At 37.7% G+C, this 21,758-nt stretch overlaps 13 protein-coding genes across 13 annotated transcripts; 5 read left to right on the forward strand and 8 right to left on the reverse strand. All coding sequences in view use genetic code 12, as the record gives it.

The window, feature by feature from the left end:
• Positions 1-149: 149 nt before the first annotated feature.
• CORT_0A05140 (hypothetical protein) lies at positions 150-986 on the forward strand (the record flags this gene model as incomplete). Its single annotated transcript, XM_003866294.1, has 1 exon — positions 150-986. The coding sequence occupies one exon, from the start codon at positions 150-152 to the stop codon at positions 984-986; it is 837 nt and encodes a 278-aa protein (XP_003866342.1).
• A 217-nt stretch (positions 987-1,203) lies between these two features.
• Positions 1,204-2,232, forward strand: CORT_0A05150 (hypothetical protein; the record flags this gene model as incomplete). The annotated part of the gene is made up of 1 exon (XM_003866295.1): positions 1,204-2,232. The coding sequence occupies one exon, from the start codon at positions 1,204-1,206 to the stop codon at positions 2,230-2,232; it is 1,029 nt and encodes a 342-aa protein (XP_003866343.1).
• A 310-nt stretch (positions 2,233-2,542) lies between these two features.
• CORT_0A05160 (hypothetical protein) lies at positions 2,543-3,661 on the forward strand (the record flags this gene model as incomplete). Its single annotated transcript, XM_003866296.1, has 1 exon — positions 2,543-3,661. The coding sequence occupies one exon, from the start codon at positions 2,543-2,545 to the stop codon at positions 3,659-3,661; it is 1,119 nt and encodes a 372-aa protein (XP_003866344.1).
• Positions 3,662-3,805: 144 nt separating this feature from the next.
• On the reverse strand, positions 3,806-4,537 carry CORT_0A05170 (hypothetical protein; the record flags this gene model as incomplete). The annotated part of the gene is made up of 1 exon (XM_003866297.1): positions 3,806-4,537. The coding sequence occupies one exon, from the start codon at positions 4,535-4,537 to the stop codon at positions 3,806-3,808; it is 732 nt and encodes a 243-aa protein (XP_003866345.1).
• A 3,222-nt stretch (positions 4,538-7,759) lies between these two features.
• CORT_0A05180 (RNA polymerase II mediator complex subunit) lies at positions 7,760-8,215 on the reverse strand (the record flags this gene model as incomplete). Its single annotated transcript, XM_003866298.1, has 1 exon — positions 7,760-8,215. One exon carries the CDS (start codon positions 8,213-8,215, stop codon positions 7,760-7,762), a length of 456 nt encoding a protein of 151 aa, XP_003866346.1.
• A 198-nt stretch (positions 8,216-8,413) lies between these two features.
• Positions 8,414-9,757, forward strand: CORT_0A05190 (hypothetical protein; the record flags this gene model as incomplete). Its single annotated transcript, XM_003866299.1, has 1 exon — positions 8,414-9,757. The coding sequence occupies one exon, from the start codon at positions 8,414-8,416 to the stop codon at positions 9,755-9,757; it is 1,344 nt and encodes a 447-aa protein (XP_003866347.1).
• Positions 9,758-10,202: 445 nt separating this feature from the next.
• Positions 10,203-10,457, forward strand: CORT_0A05200 (hypothetical protein; the record flags this gene model as incomplete). Its single annotated transcript, XM_003866300.1, has 1 exon — positions 10,203-10,457. One exon carries the CDS (start codon positions 10,203-10,205, stop codon positions 10,455-10,457), a length of 255 nt encoding a protein of 84 aa, XP_003866348.1.
• Positions 10,458-10,562: 105 nt separating this feature from the next.
• On the reverse strand, positions 10,563-11,510 carry CORT_0A05210 (hypothetical protein; the record flags this gene model as incomplete). Its single annotated transcript, XM_003866301.1, has 1 exon — positions 10,563-11,510. One exon carries the CDS (start codon positions 11,508-11,510, stop codon positions 10,563-10,565), a length of 948 nt encoding a protein of 315 aa, XP_003866349.1.
• A 313-nt stretch (positions 11,511-11,823) lies between these two features.
• Positions 11,824-12,846, reverse strand: CORT_0A05220 (hypothetical protein; the record flags this gene model as incomplete). The annotated part of the gene is made up of 1 exon (XM_003866302.1): positions 11,824-12,846. One exon carries the CDS (start codon positions 12,844-12,846, stop codon positions 11,824-11,826), a length of 1,023 nt encoding a protein of 340 aa, XP_003866350.1.
• A 217-nt stretch (positions 12,847-13,063) lies between these two features.
• On the reverse strand, positions 13,064-15,124 carry CORT_0A05230 (Afg1 protein; the record flags this gene model as incomplete). The annotated part of the gene is made up of 1 exon (XM_003866303.1): positions 13,064-15,124. One exon carries the CDS (start codon positions 15,122-15,124, stop codon positions 13,064-13,066), a length of 2,061 nt encoding a protein of 686 aa, XP_003866351.1.
• Positions 15,125-16,694: 1,570 nt separating this feature from the next.
• Positions 16,695-18,992, reverse strand: CORT_0A05240 (phosphatidylinositol 3-phosphate (PI3P) phosphatase; the record flags this gene model as incomplete). The annotated part of the gene is made up of 1 exon (XM_003866304.1): positions 16,695-18,992. The coding sequence occupies one exon, from the start codon at positions 18,990-18,992 to the stop codon at positions 16,695-16,697; it is 2,298 nt and encodes a 765-aa protein (XP_003866352.1).
• Positions 18,993-19,220: 228 nt separating this feature from the next.
• Positions 19,221-20,957, reverse strand: CORT_0A05250 (Jip5 protein; the record flags this gene model as incomplete). Its single annotated transcript, XM_003866305.1, has 1 exon — positions 19,221-20,957. The coding sequence occupies one exon, from the start codon at positions 20,955-20,957 to the stop codon at positions 19,221-19,223; it is 1,737 nt and encodes a 578-aa protein (XP_003866353.1).
• A 283-nt stretch (positions 20,958-21,240) lies between these two features.
• On the reverse strand, positions 21,241-21,600 carry CORT_0A05260 (hypothetical protein; the record flags this gene model as incomplete). Its single annotated transcript, XM_003866306.1, has 1 exon — positions 21,241-21,600. The coding sequence occupies one exon, from the start codon at positions 21,598-21,600 to the stop codon at positions 21,241-21,243; it is 360 nt and encodes a 119-aa protein (XP_003866354.1).
• Between the last annotated feature and the right edge of the window lie 158 nt (positions 21,601-21,758).

Raw genomic sequence — 21,758 nt, forward strand, 5'->3', positions numbered from 1 at the left:
GAACCAAGGATTGGTTCACTAGAGAAGTGAGCCATATATCACTGCCCTCTGGCTTTAGTGTTTTTCCAAACAATATCTTCTTGTCAAAATTGCCAAACGCATAACGAATAAAACATAAAACTATTACAACCGCCGAAAATCCTTGCAGCATGTGGACGAGGCCCATCATCTCCGTTATGATAAGCCTTTTGATATCACTTATTCCAAGGTCAAAAGCACACATAATGGAAGAACACAAGGTTTCCAAAATTAACTCAGAGGAGGTTCATTCCTGGATATTCACCGATGAGGAGCATTTACTATCATCCAAATTATGGAGAGCTTTGGAAGAAACAGATGTGGAGTTCAACAAAACAACAATACATTTGAATGAAACTAATCAAATGTTTGTTCTTTCTTCAACCAACCCCTTGACATTCTATGAATTTGAAGCAGGGGACCCAAATACATTTTCAAATACCGTTCCTGTCACAGGATGTTTACGAATGGTTAATAATACATCAAGTATAACATATATCGATGCTCAAGGATACTCCCTTTCTACTCCACCAGGGTTATCAGTCGGAGTTTCTTTGTTGTTAGTAAGTTTAGCCAATGACTATGGATTTGACGGTTTAGGAACTAAGCTTTATATGAGCAACACTGTCATCTGTCGTGCGGGTGTAGGAGAAACAATACAGATTCAGAAGAAATTGAAATTTACCTCGTTCCCAAAAGCGAGATTGAAAAAGCTCATTTGGAAGAAGAGAAAGGCAAAGTCGATAATAGAAAAAGTGAAAGATGTATTCAAGAAAAAGGAGCCGGATGTGGATATGAAAGCTGCTAGTCTTGGTGGTTGGACAGAGGGTAAATGGGAGGATATTTATACGTTGTACAAGTACAAAAAGTTGGGATTATTGTTTTTCAATTTGAATGAGTTGAAACATGAAAAGCCATTTTGTGAGAGCAGACGAGATCACTTACAATGCCTGGTTTTGAGTCGTTGAGGAGAGAAGTGGTTGAGTATCGTCAGGTGATAGTATTCAACCATGATGTGACAGTTAGTTTACTTTGTTTCGACACAGATTTGATTCTTCGATTACATGTATTTTTAACTACTTGTTCAAACACCAAGGATAATTTGTTATGCTCGGATCTACATATTTATCATAATGAATCGGCATTTTTTTGACTAGCGATGCGTTTGTTTCGTCAAAGCGAGTCATGCGAGTTTTTTATATATCGATATTGGCGTGTGGATTTACCATAAGCAATTGTATGGGATATCTGCATGCGTCTTCTTATTCTGAAGAGAAGCATATTGTTCACGATTTTGACCAAGAAGAAATCCATTCTTGGTACTTTTACGACGAGGATCACTTAACACAATCAAAATTATGGGAAGACATAAACAAGGGACCGGAAGGATTCAACCAGACGGTGATTCATTTCAACAAGACTAATCAAACGTTGATGCTCACATCTATGCACCCACCAACATTTTATCAAGTTGACCTTGAATTGATTGGAGTTTTTGCTGATGATGATACTAAGGAATTGGACATACTTTTACCAGCGAATGAAACTGCAACTATGCTTATGATGGATGCAGAAGAGAATATACTAAAACTTCCGTCACCAATTGGTGAGAACGTTATACTTACAAGTTTGCTTATGAGCTACGGAGTTGAGGAATTTTCGCTTGCTGATTTTACAAATGGCACTATACCAATCGAAGTTGGCTCTGATGACGATGAGTTTGAAATGCAAGCTAAAAAGTTGTTGAAGTTGCTCCTACTTCCACTTAAATTATTAAAGAAGTTGTTACTACTTATAAAGTTTCTTATTTGCCTACCATTTCTCATCATCAAAAAGATCATCTTACTTCCATTCTTATTGATTAAAAAGTTATTTATGTTGCTTAAAAAGAAGGTGTTAATTTCTATAAAGGTGAAAATCACAGCTGTAGTTGTTAAAGCTAAAGGCACAGCACTGGATGTGGTAGAAAAGACAATCGATGTGACTGTGGTTGTTGTTGTACTGATTAAAAAAGTGGTTATAAAAACAGCAACCAAGATTGACTACGATGTCAAAAAAGTGGCCACGAAGGTTAAAATGACAAAAGATATGATTATTGATAAGGCAATCATGGAGAAGATTAAGATGAATGGCAAGGTTGATGAAAAGGTGGGACATGCGTTGACGCAAGCAGAAAGAACAAGGGAGAAACTCTTTGGTGGTGGTGGAGACTGATCTTACTACTGTTGCAGCTAAATCTGTTCTTGTGCTTCCCCAAGTCTAGGAAAATAGAGCTTGTGTGTATTAATATGACTAACTATCAATTCCCTTATCGTCCCTGCCATATTGTGTAAGTTGCAGTTTTTCTATGTGGGGAATTTTTTTTTGCAACTGAAGTTTTGTTATGCTGACACAAACACGCACTTCTTTACACAACACAACTAATTTGATATGCTGGAGATTTTTGGTATGCTGGTGTATACCCACGATTGGATTATGTATTTTATGAAGCTAGTGACCACAATTTTCACTGAATTTAATTGTTATGTCTCAACAAGCAGATCACCCAAAGTTTATAGCCAACATGCAAATTGTGAATATACTCCTTACATTTACAACCTTGTTGGTGGTTACATTCAGCACTGAAGTTTACACAGTTTCCAATACCAGTGATGTAACTAATCTTTTTTACCCCATGGAAGAAGAATATTTGGTTCATCAATTTGAACAACTGGATGAAATACATTCATGGAAATTTTATAATTATCAGCATTTTCAATCATCGCAATTGTGGCAACAGTTGGATGCATCATCACTGGAGACCAAATTTAATCAAACTGTGGTTCATTTGATTGAGACTAATGAGACATTGATTCTTTCTTCGTTGAATCCTGTTACATTTTTTGAATTTGAAATTGATTCATTTTGGTCGGGGAAACAGAATTTGACTTCACAAATGGATTGGATTAATAGAGACGATGATGAAGTTGATCTTGAACAAGAAGCGGCTGTTATTTCAGGTAATAGCGGAGATGCTTATGATGATGCTGATGATGATCGTGATGGGAAAGCCACCATGGTTATTCAATTTGATCCTGAGAGTGAAATTCTCAAGAATGCTTCACCAAACATGGCAATCAATTTGTTTTTAGTTAGTCTTTTTGTTGAATCAGGAGCTGAAGGAGTTAAGAGTATGGTTGAGAATGATGATACAATATTTGTTGTTCCCAGTGAAGATGGAAATGTCCAGTTTGAAGCACAAGGAATATTGAAGTTGATTATCCTTCCTATACTTAAATTGAAGAAGTTAATCTGGATTGTTGAAAAAAAGACAATTGCATTGTTGATTAAGCTCAAGGAATTGACAGTGGCTATATTGCAAAAGACCAAGAAGATTATCATTTTGATTACAATTAAAACTAAATTGATTATCTTGAAAACGGCATATGTAATAAAACAAAAGATTAAAAAGGCAAAGTTGTTGGTTGGGATTGTGGCGATTGTGACTAAGGAGAAAACAAAACTAAAGATTAAAAAGACATTGATGATTATATCAATGTTAAAGGAGAAGGCTAAAGATAAAGTTCGTCATACAAAGGAGGCTTTGGAAGCTTCTAAAGATAAGTTGGAAAAAGGTGGAGGAGATTGGGGTGATAGTGATTGAGGCTCTAAGAGTAAATATTGCTTGGTATAAAGTAGTAAAATTAAAGAACTTAATAACACAATTGACTAATGTACAAAACCAATAATGTATAGAAATTAAAAGTATAGGAAGTAGACCTAGCTATCGCATTCGTAGGTGTAACTACTAAGCAGAACAAACAGCAGTGTATAACACAACCAATTCCAATACTGCAGTTGATCCATTTTCCAATACAGTATCAGTGGTTACCGTCTTGGTTGAATAATCACCTTCTGGAACATCAGTTGGGATAATAATAACACTGTTATCAGCAGCAAGCGTTGTTGAGATGGCGTCTGATGGTGCTGAAGCACCAGGGGTTGATAAAGAGGAGGAGGAGTCATCTGTTGAAGTGGTTTCTTCACCTGATGAATTTTCTTCTGGTTGTGAGGCTGCTGATGATGATGATGGTGAGGAGTCAGTTTCTGGTTCTCCGGTTTCTTCAGCAACGGATGATGAAGTTGGTGGTGGAGCAGAAGTTGTTGAAATAGACGATGAGGTGGTTGGTGATGTGGATTCAGCAATGGCCGCACTACTGCTTGAACCATCATCAGTTGGTGTAGTGGCGGTGGTCTCAGTAGTATCATCATCAGTTGGAGTAGCTTCAGCTCCAGCTACTGTCGTAGTTTGAGTAAATACAGTAGTGGCAGTCAAGACACCTTCTTCATTGGTCCAAATGTATACAACACCATTCTCTTCAACAACCTGTGGTACTGTTGTAGTGGCGGTAGCTTGTGGGGTGACAGGTACAACGGTGGTTCCGTCGTATGATGTGGTATCTTCATCAGCAGCGTGTACCTTTGATAGTAATGCACTCAAAGTGATTAGAAGCAATGAACTTGTTTTTGTTGAAACCATTTTTATCTTTTTTAGTTAGCTCCGTTATATGGGTATGCGTGTATGTGGGGGGGGGGGATAACGGGGTGGGGTGGTATGAGTCTACTTGGTTAACGAACGTAGGTGGTTGCGAAAATAAAAACAAAGCGAGGTGAGTAAAAGTGTCAAAAAAATTGAATTGAAACAATGGATAAAGGAAAATCATGCATGCTTATATACCTTAATACACAAATTAAATTGCTGGTGGAACATTAAAAACGGAATTGGGTTCTAAATGGTTTTAGTTCAGTTGAGGAAATATTATCATCGATACTACATGGTTGTTTGCATAATACACAAACGCCGAGATATAAAATCTAAAAAAGTCCTAGATTACACAAACCACAATTATTGTTTGCACTACGTGCACACGAAGAAAAGACTACTCTATTCTCATAACCCTAAACTCAACAAAGTAAATACAATGTAATAGCAACCTAACAAACCAGAGAGTATAACAAAAAGCTCTTAAAAAGCTTCATTTCTCGGACTGAACTACAATAGTTGATTGAAGTCGTAAGGAAGTTAGGCTCTTAATATTACGATCTGACTTTTGAAGTTTGATGTTAGCTTTTAAAGATATATTACATAATATATCATGTAATAAGCTTCTGAGGTTTGTGTTTTGTGTAATAAAATATTTTCTTTTTTCTGAAGCCAGCCACGTTTTATTTTTTTTTTGATTACTATACGCTTTGGGTGGAGTAAAATAACTTTATTCATCATGTTATGTATGAATGTCAAGTTGAGTTTTTAGACTATGCATGAATTTATAAATCCACGCCCGATGGGGTGTTGGCAAGCATTGTTTAATCTGAAAGAATCCTATATTGCTCCTTCATTTTAAAATCGAGTAAATGCAAGTTGAGTCTATAGCAGTTGCGTCAGTAGCGATTGTGTCAGTAGTTTGGTCTGGAGATCCCCAGTTAGTAGCACCAGACATTGTTTTCTATCTAGTTTTTAAATTTGGTTTACTGTAGAAAAACGTTTCATGGCACAACGACAGAGTCTCCGTGTAAGTGGAGAGAAGAAATCAAAGAGGAGATCTAGTCAACTGTAACTTCATGAGTTATGAGCTATTCCTAATGCCACCTTTTCATTGTTGAGGATATTCTATTGTTATATGGACTGTTCCAACATGTTTTGTGTTTGTTCCCAAAACAGATGTCATGTTTCTAGAATAGGCATTTAAGCCCAGTTACAGACAGAAGTGCTTCTTTTATATAAAGCACACACGGTTGTTTTCTCCTTTGGTGGTTTCATTGTCCTTCATTTAACAATAGGGTTATTGTACTAACTTTGGTTGTTTTCTATTCATTCTTCTGTTGTATTCTTCTTCTTATTGGCTTTTTATGGTTTTAGAAAACACGCGTAAATGACGGATAATGGCCATCATTTCCCTTAAACACTTCATAAATAAAATTAAGTTTTTATGTTAGTAGACCATATTTTAATGCTAGATTCTAACAATATAATATCGTAAGTTTTTTAGCGTATTCTTATAACTACAGGTAAGTTTTACCTTTTGCCACTGGGTTTAGAACTGTACACTTCAACTGGCTGTTTGTACATAATGGTGTAACTCTAATGGTATACGTTCAAAATACCGGCTCCACTTGTGTATTATTATTTTTTTTTTTGCACTTCCGGTTTCATACATTGTGCATTAGATTTCCAAGATCCATTGTAAACTTCATGCAAAGACGTACCGAAGGTAAAAATGGAAAAGGTTATTGGGCATAATCTATCCGAAGAATTTTGTTGATGTATGGGTGAAATTTTTTGGTCATGTTCATAACCCTTTCACTAACATCAATTTTATTTACCTGGACAAAAGACGTGTAAATTCAAACTAAAAGCCCTATTTAAGATTTTCAAACTCGCTGAGTTGTCCGTTATTTGTATCAGCTTCCCGACCGATGTAAGTTAGAGCCGGTAAGTTAGAGTCGGTAAGCTAGAGTCGGTGTCTACCTATTAGTTGTAATCGGAGCAACTACAAGTTCGATTACACAGACGGATACGTAGTAGTATCGTATTTTGCTTCATCTCTTGTTCATCAAATGTTTACGACTGTTTACACAAAAATGACAAGTGTACAAAAATAAAATAGAATAACCAACGAAAGGAGTTGGTACGAAAGATGCTTAGAAGTACATTATATTTTAAAGAAACTGATGGGTTTTCCATAGAAAATGAGCATCTATTGACTCGAGATACTTGGAAATTTGAATATCGAGATCCACTATGTCAAAAGCAAACCCAACATCTTGAGATACATGTTCTTCTTCATTGAGCCAAAGTAAACTAAACCCTAAAAGCAATATTTTGATGTTCCGATACAAAACCACGGTGCTTACAACATTTAGCTTATCCCTTTTAGTATTTGAAAGTCGAGTCTAAATAATTTTCCGTTTTCAGTTGCAACAACCAGCACCACCAAACTGAGTAAAAAAAATAGTTATCAATAAATACATTAAATCTAAATAAATTCAAATAAAAGATCAAGGCAAACTCGTCACATGCTTAGACTAATTACTTGTATGTGTTGGCGAAACAGTTGAAAAAAATTGTGTATAAACGTCCTAATGCAAGGTAAACAATGTAACAACTTTTTGATTGTTTTCATTCAAACGCTACTCCCACTTGACAAGCTTACTCGTAGATTACTATTATTATGACCACTGCCGTTTGTCAACAAAGGAAATTCAACAGCTTCCGTTTAATTCTCTCGCCCATCAAATGTATGGGCTATAAAAATATAATGTGCTTCAGATCATCTGAAATTGGCGGTATCGCTCCTTCAAAGAAACTCTATTGCAAAGCAATTACAATTACAACGATTGTCTCTTTTGAAATAGCTCTACATTAAGGACATGAGACACCAAAAGGGGCAATAGCTCCTCTCAATCGGCATTTCGTTACCACAAGTAAGTGTCAATATTAAAGTCGCGTCCCTCGACTACTTGACAAATCGACTCTCCCCAAGTTATTACCAAGTGCTTCATTAATATAGAACACCTTCATCTCACAGCATACAGTCGCATATCTCTCCTGCTATATTAAATTGTGGCTCTACTAAAGGCAAGAACTGACTGGAACTACTTTCACTTCCGTAGGTGATTTGCTATACGTCATTCTTGAATGCATGAAGTGCTTCATTCCACTTAGTCTTGCGGCTCATAGCTTCGCGATTATCCTCGTACTCTAATCATACGTGCTTAAGCTATCAAAAGTGGTTCGGCTCTTGATATCTTTGAGCCCCGCTTCCAATCTTGGGTACTCTTGCACTAATTTTTCACTCAAAATATTGCCCAATTTGTTAAATCCTTGCATTTTGCCTTTAAGTTTGGCATTCAGTTTGGCTGTGACTTCAATAAACTCTCTTGTATAAATATCCGGGTTTCTTCCATCTTCAATATATGAAACAACATCAATGGGGACCAATTTGTCTTTCAAACCATCACTATGAGAAACAGCTTTCAATTGACTGGCCAAGGTTTGAATTTTGTTTGATAATGCAAGATTCGATTGAGGTGTTCCTTGATTGTCGTGAACGAGAATTCCCAATTCGATAAATGATTCAATCAAGTTGGCTACTTTTTCGGCAGCTTGAACTAGTGATGCGTTATCCTCAGTTGGAGCTATCAGTGTAGTTGTCATTATTTAACTTTGTTGACTGGTGTAACGGCTTTATTAATTCAATGTGTCAGTAGTTTACTAAAACAATTTTTCCCTTTCCTTTTTTCGTACGTTTTTGGCAACAATTAAATTTTTCTTTATCAAATAGTTCCAATTTGCAATTGTTATAAGCCCACAATTCATATCATCACAAGTCGTACAACATATACCACCCTCGCCATGTTTGTATCATTCAAGTATAGCAAAGATAAACTGGAACCTGCAAAGAGGGACAAACCACCACTGAGTGACAACACACAATTGTCGGATGGGAGCCGAGGGAGCTCGTCAAGCTCCAGTAGTACACCAGACCAAACTAAACTGTATACAACCACATTGAAGGTAAAGAATACTGATATCTTGAAAAAGAGTAGCGTAGATGACACGGAGCCAGTGGAACCCCAACCTTATGTGGTAAAGACAGATTTTAAGGCAATTGCAGATAAGATATTCAACCGCGGGACTCCTTCGAGAAGTCTAATAGTCTCGTTCACTTACAATAGAAAGATACACCAAGAGGCACTTGAAGCCAAGACATCGCAACACCAGGTTGAAGAGCAGTCAGCAATTAAACTGGAATCTGAGTCTACTGGTTTAAAGGGTAATTCGTCGGACCATGCATTGATAAAATCAAACTCCTCATCTCCAAAGAAACGAACAAAACCCCAATCCACCTCTGTAAATTCGGCATTATCGAGGGACCCCATAAAGCTTGATGAAGTATCTGAGTCAACTCTTAATGACGATGGGACCCCTAATTCAGTATCCGAGATAGCCGATTCGGTCTCTCCATCGAAAATTGTTAAAGTACGATATCTGCATGGTAAGAAGAAGCAAGGTAGGCCGGCTAAGGAACCTCATGAAGATGTGATTGGTTCGGACAATGTTGGATACTACCTTGATCCAACAGTGCCGAATACAAGGGTGCCAGAAGAAATTCGTAATTGGCTAGCTCTGAGAGAGACTTCAATTAAAACCGCGAGTGACTACCCAGCGGCCTTAGTAAACAGCAAACCACGAGTAGAGAATAAAATGCAACAAGGGCACAAGGACAACTCGCAAGTTAGACCAAGCTCAACATCATCCAAAGTCTCCACCTCAGGTCTTTTACATCCATCATCGTCTTCAATTTCTAGAGCATCTACCCCAGCCTCATCTTCGTCCTTGTCTACGTCATCATCACCATCACCGACACCCTTGCCAGAATCTGAACCAATTGCGCCAGAAACATCCGGTGTACTAGTCAATGAATACATCTCTGACACATCTGAACGGCCTCCGAGACGCGAGCCAAAAAGGAGTACCATACATACCTGTGAAGAAGCACTAAAAGCCATGTCACAATATTCTGATCTACAAACTGATATAACTAACAGTAGCTCAGAAAGGGATGATTTAAATAGTTATCAACAAGTCGAAATTGATTGGTTTAAGAGTTTGATTGTTGTTGCTGAAAAACTCAATGATTTGAAAGATACCTATAGGACAATACAGTTGATGAAACGGAAAAAGGCCTCCTCTTAAACGATTATAGGTATCAACAATATATATGAGAAATGATCTGTGCTTTACATGATGTAGGTTTCATTTAGCATATATATATTAAAATTTTGGTAATAGTCGAGAGGAAGTGTGTGAACACTATCTCTTTGCGTATCATTCTGAATGATCATCAGTTTCAAGGGATCTTTGGAGCGGACGGTTAGCTTTCGCTGACTTGCTCCTTCTCTAAAAGTGTTCCCAAGAGCATTTATAATTACTAGGACTAAGTTCATTCCACAAGGAGATATTTTGTTCCTGTATATAACTCTACCTAATCAAAATTCATCAACGAGACAATCAATTAGGCTTACAACAACTACTTCAACTAACGAATAACTACGCCAGCGTATATTGGTAATCACGCGTACAATTCATCGATCAGTATTATCCCGGCTCAATCCGATTTCTCGCACCCATTTCACCCACCATGAAACCAGTCGTATCAACATTCCAAGCATATTGTTGCTTCATACTATCATCATTCGCAATTGTTATATTATCAGTAATAGGCTACTTATTCAATACAAATAGTGAACCCTTCATGGGCTCAATAAATGATCCAGAGGATGGTAAAGCAGTTGCTAATACTGTATTTGGTGGTGTTTTTGTATACTTGGCATTTTTCGTCTTTTGTGGTTTACAAATACTTTTGATCAAGAGGCAGAACAGGATCAAGTTGTGAGGAATTCTTCTCATTTGATCATGTCATAAATAGAAATGGATATTACATTTATATCTAAATTGAAAAATAAATAAAAACGTGTATTCAATTCATGTCTCTAGGTAATCATAGTTTGACGACGTTCTCTTGTACATTTCTTGTTTCTCGCCACAGACAAACCTCTAAAACAAGCTCTTTCGTGCTGGATATCTCCTCCTTAGTTGCCCCATTGTTAAGTGCACCTTTCAAGTGACCCTTCAATTGAGGCTCCACATTTTGTGGTATCAAACATGCAACTATAACCAACGATGTTTTCTTTGCCGTCAATATATCAGTATAACTCAACAAGGGTGAATAGATATGCTGGTAGGTAAAGTACCATAAGTCTGGGTATGCATCAATCATTTGATTCTTAATTCTCTTGTTTATATCGTTGGAAAAAACCGTGTTCCAAAATGCTGAACCTCTTAGTAAGTTCGACTTTACCCTTCCTGTATCAACTGATTTCGCAGATATAGGTCCATCAATTGTTTCTATACCATTCGGGTCATTTTGATCAATCTTGACTTCATTAGGTCTAGTAGTGAACTCCTGAGAGAAAGTTGCCGGAGTGGCAGATTTTAAACTTGACAATCCATTGATTGCTTTGGGGAGCCCACAAAGCGAACTTAACTTTAAGATCACCTCACGCATTTGTTTGACAATGAACTGTTGTTTTCTCCTAATGTCTTCACCGCGAGTGTATTTGTAATTCAAAGGAATGAGTTTGTAATAAGTTCCTGGGATCAAAATGTCAGGTATTCTAACTCCCATAGAATGAAGTTTAATACATCTCTGACTAGATTTTATGGAATCATTGGCCAACCTGATCATGTACTCATTGCTGACGACTTTCTCTTCATCACTGCAAAACTCAAACAATTGTTGCCGAAGTGCAAAATGTAATATAGCCGGTATTTCCTCAACAAGATTCAATTCAAGTAAAGCGGCAGTTGCGACCAAAAACCATGTGTTTTGTAGTCTTGGGTAGTGGTATGCAAGTCTGAGAAGTCTCTCAGCAGTGAGGAAAGTCATTGTTGTAGCTGTAATGTTGAGTAAACTTTACTAGGAACAATTTGAGATTTAACCATTTCTCCATTTTTTTAAACCTCGGGATATCTGTCCCCTTTGATTTTGTGAATGTGAAAAAAAAAAGTCCCTTTACTTCATTTCCGTTTTATTATTTCGCCACCATTACACAGAAGTTAAGTTAAAGCCAAAGTCCGAATCAACAGCAGTCAAGTTATGGATTCTTTCGAGGCTCCTTTGTGTAAAATATCACTATTGATATTTTTCATAAGCTCTATCTATTGACATCTAACTACTTTTATCTCTTATCAATAGCTATTCACAATTTCGCTACGGAGTCTTTACCTCCCTTCCATTGAATTCCACCTGTCCAGTCACATATATCAAACACCATTGATCTAACATTGTTCAACTCCTCCTTAGTTGCACCGTTGTTCAAAGCACCCTTCAAGTGACCCTTTAATTGAGGGTTAACATCCTGCGGAATCAAACATGCCACAACACACATGGATGTCTCTTTACCAGATATGATCTTGGTGTAGCTCAACAAGGGCGCATAAACATGATGGAAGGCATGATACCACAAATCTGGGTATGCTGTCAACATTTGGTTCTTGACTCTGTTGTTGATCTTGCCGTACACACTATTCCAAAAGTTTGATCCCCGTACCAAATCTGAAGCAACTTGTTGAGGGTGAATAGACAGCTCGCTTATTGGACCATCAATTGTGTCTTCAGTGGCATCGTCTTCTTTATCGAATTTGGTACCGTGCACGTCTTCACTAACGATGGATGCAGAAGGAATATGACCAGGACTCACGATTCTAGGGCGCTCCGGAGTAAGCCCGCTCTTCAAGTTAGTCGGAGTCACTGTTTTCAATATCATCAACGCATTGATAGCTTTAGGCAATCCACTCAATGCGATACTCTTTAAAATTACCTCTCTGAATCTAGCAGTCAATTGGTCTTGCATTGCTATAATATCAACATGTTTGGAGTACTTGAACTTCAATGGTAGCTCCTGGTAGTATGCATGTGGTATCAAAACGTCGGGGAGGTTAACCCCCACGGCTGACAAGTCTTGAAACTGCTTGGCAGAGTTGATTGAGTCCTGAGCCAATCTTATCAAGCTCAGATCAGTCAAAAGGTTTGTTGAGCTGGCCTCTTGTGGGGCTGAATTGGTCAATAATTGTTGACGTAATGCAAAGTGATAAACTTTGGGAATTTCTTGTGGTTGGTTAACAACTGTTAAACAAGCTGTTGCAATCAAGTACCATGAGCTTTGTAAAGCGGGGTATTTGTAGGCCAACCTTACCAATCTCTCTGCGGTCAAAACGTTCATATTAGGTATCTTTATTGGTGAGTAAGTTGTAAAATATCTAGTACTGATTAAGTTTCCAGTCACTGGAAGATCAAAGTTGGTACACTAATTGGTTTGCACAATGAAAGAATCTTAAATACTTTCTTTCCCCATAATCTGAGAAAAATAAAAAAATAATAAATCAGACGAGATATCCGGGGCTACCATTTAGAATGCGCTATAAACCGCTATATGGGGACTACTTTTCTTCGTCATTTCTAACACTAGACCTAACCCAACTACGACTAATTGCGTCCTTCAACCTCTTTCCTTGTCCATTATTCCAAGGCCCCATAGCCCAAAAATGCAGTAGGTTTTCAAAAACAGGGGCAATTTTGGAGTTGAAAAAGGGGAATGAGATACGTTCACTTTGGGAATAACGGCGTGGAAGAGTAGTGCTAATATCTTTGGTGATTTCTTTTATTGATTTCTCCTCAAATAACTCCTTCATTTTCTGATCGTCCTCATGCATATTCTGTTGCCGAGATGTCAGTGCGCCATTCTTCACAAGCGTTTGTTCCCAGGGTCTCATTGTGGCATCAATTGGAACCCAACGTTCAGCTTTTCTCCAAACATCAGATCCTATCATTTCTTTTATTCTAGAAACAGCTCTTTTAAATGCAAATTTCTCATCATCACCAGTAAAGACTTTTATATTGGCAAAATTCGACTTGTCGGTATTGACTTTGCTAGGTTCGTCATAATGGTCTGTATCTTCTTGATCATAGGAAACGATATTTGGTCTATAGGGGTTTTCCATGGCAATCGATGTTTTAGCAAACATTTCTTCATCTTGAACCTCTAATCTATCAGTAGCGGTATCTGAATTTGAGTGAAGTTTCAAATAGTTTATGAACTCCTGGTCATCGATCTTTAGTGCATCAGGAAAGAACAAGTAATCGACATCAACTTGCGATCTCATAAAGAATTGACATTTGGCTTCATATATTGCATCTAATAAGGTGATAAATCTTCTTGCCTCATTTTTCATCTTTGTGGTCATAATTGGTACATTATCCAAGATTACGGTACGATATTTCGAAGCAATTGTAATGTAGTCAGAAGATGAAGTGAGTCCCTGACAGATTTGGGAAAAGTCAAGATAACATATTGTGTCATTGTTGAACGTCAAAGGTATATGTGTGGTTCTATTATAAACAGTAACAGAAGATGGGCTTCCCAAACTCGATAACGATTGGTGTATGAGTGGGGAGTCTTCTGAGATACCAAGTGCTTTGAATTTGATCAAATGATGCCACTCTTTCTTTTCGTTTGGATTGTCCTTGCGAACCACAAGATGAGGCTTCTCTAAAGACTCGTTAGCAAAATAGGTTCGATAATCCTTTTCTGACTTCATGTCGATGGATCGGCATCTTGCATTCAAAATACCGACGAAGCTCTTGAATTTCCCTTTACTAAATTGTGCTGAGTATAATTCCTCGGGTAGCTTGTTCGATGTAGCAACAAGTACTCCACCAAGTTTAAAGTAGAATGTAAATAATATTTTGATAATATTAGCACTGGCAATATCCGGTAACACAAACTCATCAAGCATCAATATGGTATTTTTTTGAATCATCTTTTGGGCCACTTCGTATAAAATGAACTCATTTTCCATCTTGAATTCATTCATCTTTCGATTCATGGTTTTAAATCGATGTTGCTGTATATTGTGGATCTCACTATACACGTATAATATAAAATTATTATAGTGCCATCGCATCTTCGATGCATGAGGTAGTGAGGAAGCAAATATATCCATAAGTAATGATTTCCCCGACCCAACTTCGCCATTCACTAAAAGACCTTGAGGGGAGGGAAAATTAATCAACTCCTCCTCATCAGTCATATACTTGATCAATGATTGTTTTTCCTTTCTCGGATCCTTTTTGAAATATCGCAACGGTGATCTCTTTCTCGTATTTTGTTCTGCTTGTTTGACTTCAATTTGCCGTAAAACTAGACTTAATTTGATTGATAAGTCTTCAGGGGGTACATAATCTATAACACGATGATAGAGTTTTTGAAACTCTTTCATTACACGTACTTGTGCTTCGTCTTTCTCCAACAAGCCCAGTGCAACATAGTTTTGGTATAGTTGGTAAGGATCTGTGATTGATAGTGATTGACTTGAGTTGTTTGAGGTGGAAGGATACGTTGGAAGTCTACCCTGTACACCTTGGACGCCACTGGTAGTTATGGTTGATGAATAACGCCTGATGCAAAATGAGACTATACAGTTGTATCTCAATGCAACCATTCTAGTTGATGTATGATGTGGGGGGAACGAGATTGGGTAAAAGTGGAATGTTTGAAGAATTTATCTAATCCATCAGTAAACGAGGAGCTACCAGTTTTGAGTCGTTCTGCAACAAGAAAATGTACAGTAGGGGTTTTGCTAAGGCAAAAACTAATTTCCCTACATTCCCAATGCCCGCTTATCCACCCACGACGCCCTATGACCTTATTCTAATTACATACTTTTTCACAAGCTATCATTGTGTAGCAAATATGGTAATTCTACCATCTTGGAACTACGAGAATATTGTATAAAGCAAAAATTACAATTGGTTCAGTTATTTTTTGGATGAAATCAAAGGAATATATAGATCACTAGGTGGTAGAAATAGAGTGTAGTAATAAGAGATCATTCTACAGTTGCAAAAGGCGCTTACAAATACATGTACCTCTTTGTACGTTTATTAGGCTGGGGTGGAGCGGTTTAAAATATATATAAACAACATGATGACCTTTTGATACTGAAATAATGAAGTATCCAAAAATTAAATAATAATATTTCCATAATGGCTTTTCCAAAATGAAATAATAATCCAATGACAGGGTTGGGGCCCCTTTCAATATTCCTCCGAATCAACATAGTTTAAAAATATTAAATGGAATTTGCGTGTTCAAAGTTTACTTTTCACATCACAACCCTCTATATTTTGACTTTTTGCTTCGGAAGGCGAATGTTTGGAAATATACGCAAACTCCTTTGTCTCCAACAAATATGTATATTCCATTTTCTCTTCGGCTTTCATGGAGACTGGATGAATCAATCATCACTTTTTTAACAAATGTACAACTGTCATAATCAAGGCTTGATTACAACTACAAATGAGCTTCTCTTGTTACATAAGGTCGGGTTGCCTTCTGGCTCCATTTTTAACCGATACTAAGTCCCCGCCAAACCTCAGGAACTTTTCTCAGCCACTCCTATTTGTAGTCGACAGACACCTCCCTGCTCCGAACTGTCACTCCAGTAATCATGCTCCAAGGTAAGAATTCACCCTCTAGATGCAGCAATGAGGATCCCTAACCCTTTTAAAGATCTCAAGACCCATAAAGAAGTCTCAAAATGCGGTTGACTTAGATTCTAGCTGATAATTTTGTTTGATGCGATGGTTATTGACGACAGTTGATGGTGGTATGATGTGCCAAGAGGTGTGTTATTGATAAGATGAACCATTGAAGGATAAAATAATTATAAAAACTTACAAAAAGTGAGGGAATTTGGTAGTTTGTATAGATTTTGCAACTATAAATCATATCAATAAAGAGGTTACGATGTCAAGAGGAATTAATATAGATGCGCATTATCCAAAGCGCTTCAAAAAGTGTGTGCATAGACCCACCAACAAGTAAGTAGCTTGTACAAAAAACATTGAGAGATTTCACGCACTCGCAGTTAATTACAGAAAAGGTGAAAAAAAGGCCACCAAGCTATATCCTCACGTCAGTAAAGAAAAATAGAGGGTTTCGGAAAACGACTCTACCGAGAATTCACCATGTACGCAAGTTGCACATGATATTCACTATGTAGATGTTGCCTACTCTTTTTTTATTGCCATTTGAGCAAATTTTCTATCCAAAGAATTGGACAACCCATTCATCTCCTCATCCGATCTTCCATACAATTCAAACCACCATTTCATATCAGCAGAATTGAAAAATACAACCCCATCATTTTCAGTATCCTCTGTTTCATACGACCTATTCTGAAACTCATTTGGTCTTGAATTGAAATAATCCCAAATAGACACAGTCGAGTCATAGCATTTATAAACCTGGAGCAACTCACGTTCGGAATCACACAAGAAGGATCCATATTGACAAGAATAGTAATGATATAACAACCTCTTGAGAAATCTCGTATTGAATTGAAATTTTGTAGGCTGTTGACGAACAATTTGATAAACGCAGTCTAAAAATTGGTGGAAAACTGGAGAACGTTCGTTGCTTCCACTATAGATGCTTGAAGATGCCGAGTAAAACAGCTTATCTGAATTTGCGTCAGGTGAATTGGATCGATTTCCTTCTGGATAATTGGATAATCCATTCTGAGCACTATTTTTGATTTCACGAGCTGCTCTAGTTGCCTTTTGTAAAAATGAAGTGACGCTGGCAGCTGCCGCACTTCCAGTACCTGATGCTTCACTGGCGAGTTTGTTTTCCAACTGTAAACTGTCAATTGACATTTCCGACGATTGTTCATCAGTTTTGTTGCCATCGCGAAGTTGATGCAAATATTGCTTCTTTGACTCCTTTTTCATAAGGGCACCAATACATCCACCATGGTCAGCCCTAGTGTTGAATTTGAATCCAAAACTAACCCATTCCTTTTCAAGTAACACCATGAATCCCTTGGTTGTTCTATAATATGGGTCTAGACATAACTGTGCCAATGCTGATACTTGCGAAGTTCTATCCCATCCATCAGAGCAATGTATGATCACATTTGTGTTGTTTAAATGAATCGATTTCGTTATTCTGTCAACTGATTGAAGTATAATGGAAAGACGGTTTAACCATTGTGTCTTGGTTAGGGCATGCTGTAAAGCCGCTGTTACTGCCGGACTTTGCGATTGGCCCGGAGTAGAAGGTTGCTGAAACCTATCGAGGTCATTTAATATTGTCGTCAATTTTGTTAGCGAGTCTCTCACCACATGGATATTATCTATGTTGCAGAATATCTTATCAACTTGACGCGGGCTCCTAGAATGGTAGGAGTTATTTTCATCACCATTGGTGTCATCATTTCGACTCTTTTTGTTCCTGTAGTTGTCGACATTCTCAGTTCCTGCTCCCAACGCATGTTGTGCCATTGCATTCGTTACCGGTCTCAAATCGACAAGTAAATTCCGCTGTGTTTGTTGTGACTGATACTCGGTAGTCTCGTCGACTTCCCCAGCCTTCAATCGTTTACTACGTTCAACATCTTGACAATGAAAAATCTCCCCAATTAACTTCTCATCTTGAATCGAACGATTTTGTAAATTCAATCCGACTAGAGGCTGTGCACATCTAGCTATTACATTCCCATTGATGTTGGATTTGTGTTTGTACACAACTGCAGGTATTCTCTGTTTTGATCTGAATTTCGCCGCATGCTTCAATACATTGTCAGATATGGAATTTGGCACAATTAGAAGTCGAGGATATGATGGACAAAACTTGTAATCGACATTCACTTCAGTTAATCTCCAATACTTATCATCTGCACCGTTTGAAATCAACCCTAACCTGGTATATTCAGCCACAGGGTCATATATATCCCAACCTCTGACATCTAGTCTCTTTTCTAAATTGTTAGGAACGTACGAATATGCATATAGTGATTTGATATCGTTTTCAGTTTTGACAGTAGTAGCTAGTGAACTCAACTTATTGAACACTTCGGTACATATTAAGTCATTCTTGAAATCAAATGAAAAGTATGTAAAGTCTTTACATTGTAATCTAATATTTGAAGCACTATAATTATCGAGTCCATCAATCTGAGGTGGAACTGATTGAGGTTGGGGCGAAGGTGAATTAGAAGTTGCTGTTGACGATGAGGACATGGCAGATGTTATTCGATACTCAAGGCTTGATGTATTTGAGGCTGCCGCATTGTTGTTTAACCAGGTTGACCCTCGAGATTTGGCTATTCTTTCAATTATAGGGTAGCATATCCAAATTTCCTTTTGTTGTACAGGTGTAGATGCTGTTGATGATGTTGGTGATGTTTGTTTCTGACTTGATGTAAATGTAAATACAAGATGATGGGAAGACAATATCAAGGTTCCTAAAATGTAAGACCCTCGTCTACTTAGTACAACATCATGGACAGTAAAGATATTTTCCATAGTAAGTTAATATGGAGCTGGTTATTGCGTAAATCCTTTTATGTGAATGATAAATGGACCCTTGGTGTATGCCCTGAAGCAAATTTGGTCGTTGATTTATGTTGATAAGAAATTTCGACGCACTTGACCAAATTGCGATTAAGACGAGAGTAGCCAAAAAAAAAGTAATGAGGCAAGAGATGCAATGATTTCACAACAGACTTGATACGACTACTTAACCTATATCTTTTATAGTCCCTCAAACCTTCTAATACCATGTTCATGTTTTTGCATGTTTCTTAGTTGTTTTGTGGTGAGTTTTTTTTCTTTGATTTTTTGCTTCTTCGATTGTGGCTCGGATGTATCATTCTCATCCCCTTCCATTTTGGTAAGCTTATTGATGTCGATAGCTTTAACTTTGGGTTTAGCTATCACTTCTGAGAAGTCTCTCCTCTTACGCTTATACGCCGGAAGAGGATTTTTAGTACCATCATCACCATCACCATCACCATCACCATCACCATCACCATCACCATCACCATCACCATCACCATCACCATCACCATCACTCTCAGGTTGTCCATCTCCTGCATCATTCCCTTCCTCCCCTTCCTCACTGTCATTGTCTGAATCAGAGTCGGATACATTACTGAAATCAGACGCATCACTGACGGAGACTCCATGTTCATCCTCAATACTATTATCAACTTCATCATCACTATCTTCTCCAACATCATTTTCTTCATCATCATCATCTTCTTCTTCTTCTTCTTCAGCCACTTTATTCGACCATAATTTCAAGCTATCCATTCCAGCACTGATCAATCGATACTCACAGTCAATGTCCAAAACTGCCACTTCATCATAAGCACCATATTTCCCACGCCTGGATGAGTGCACACGAGTTTCAACGACTTTACCTTGTTTATAATCAACACGATGAAGTAAACCTTCACTATCCCCACACCAAACAGAATGTGCCAACTCCTCTGAATCGTTGTTCATTGTAGGCATTATTGTGTCAATAGAAGCAGTCTTGTTGATTTTAATTCGCGACAATTGATCCATGAGTTTGTTTTTGGAATCTTTCCAAACTGTAACAATCCCTTCTCCATGGCTTACCAACACAGTGTCAGTTTTACCTTCACTCAACTCTTCAGTCGTATATGACATAGCCAACAATTCGTCTTCTTGATCATCTGATTGTGTAATGATTCCTTTTCTGATATCAATGTGAGATAATGTGGTTGATCCGAGTGTGAGGTAGTGGTATGGGGACTGTGGCATCATCAAAATGTGATTAATAGAGTCATCGTGTACTTGATTAACTTTGAACTTTAGTTTATTCGAGGATAAGTCGGAGGAATCATAAACCAATACATGTCCGTCTTCGGTACCTGTAAGCAAGAATGGGTGAGTTGTGGAATGGCACAACTTGGTAATTTTGTCCTTTGAGTTGGTATAGTCGGAGGTGACATCAACTTTTCCAACAACTTTGCCCAGTTCGGTATCTGCTTTTTTGATAAAATTGTCCGTTCCACACGTATACACAAATTCCCCCAATGAATTGCTTCTTGGGTCAAAAATGGCATGCCGACAAGATCCCTTGTGTCTCTTTGTTTTCCAATTTGTTAAAATTTCAGTTTTATCGGTTGGAATTTCAGTATTATCTTCAACGACTGTCCACCATTTGGTCTTCAGCTGTGAAACTGATTTTGTCACATGGGGGATTTTACCCTCTGCATAAGCACGTTTGTCAAGTTCAGCCACTTTTTGTCTTCTGGCTTCCAGGATTCCTTCTAATCTAGATGCATCGTAAGTGTTGCAATACACATGTCCTGTGCCTAACCCGGAAATGATTATTGGTCTGGTGGGATGTGCTGCAACTGTAAACAATGGATCTTTATATTGTATTTCAAGAATTGGTGCTACTGATGATTCCAAAGCCTGAGCAGCATTGGCTGAATTTGACTTTTTCTTACCCATATTGGAAGGAGCTTTTGATGAGATGGCTGTGATGATTGAAGTGCTTGGATTTTTTTTATTTTTTCCTTGGGTCAAATCCGGAGATGAGATTTTCAAAGATGTCGGAGATCATGTAGGAACACGAAGCATTGTTTTGCACGATACATGATGTAGTTAGTCAAGATGGTGATGGAAGTTGCGTGACTAAGTATCAACCATCAACTATATACCGTCTTTGTTGTGGACCTCACACTCTAAACACCCTTAGGTCAACTTGACTATTAAGACGCCATACTCCACATGACTACGAGTTCAAGACAGTAGCAAACTCCTTCCTTTTTAATTCAATTATACTCTCCAACTCTTCAACCCTCATGTAATACACTTTATTTGCCAAACTCTCTGTATTCTCTACTTTATATTTCTCCAATAACTTGCGATACAATTCTTTCAATTGGTTAAGAGTACTGATCTTGATAGTCTTGCATTGTAGCTGTGTTGAAACATGAGTTTTCCATTGATGTAGTATATTCTCAAACAAGTTGCGATTGATGGATTCTAAATCCTCCAAAGTTTGTATCTTGTGTGTATGTAGAAGTTGAGATAGAAGGAGTACATCACGTAAACTATACAAATTAGGATTGGTTATTTGTGAATGGCTCATGCTGAAAGTGTGAATAATAGGGCCCTAAGCCAAATGAGTGTGGCTTTGTTGTAGGTGCTATGGTTTGATTGATGATAGTCTCTATTGTTGGAATTGTTTTGATCGCGTTTTGATTTGGAAAATTTGGTAGCAGATCGAGGTTCAGTTTGTAATCGCAA

The sequence above is a fragment of the Candida orthopsilosis genome (assembly GCF_000315875.1).
Source record: "Candida orthopsilosis Co 90-125, chromosome 1 draft sequence".
NCBI classification, from domain to species: Eukaryota; Fungi; Ascomycota; class Pichiomycetes; order Serinales; family Debaryomycetaceae; genus Lodderomyces; species Lodderomyces orthopsilosis.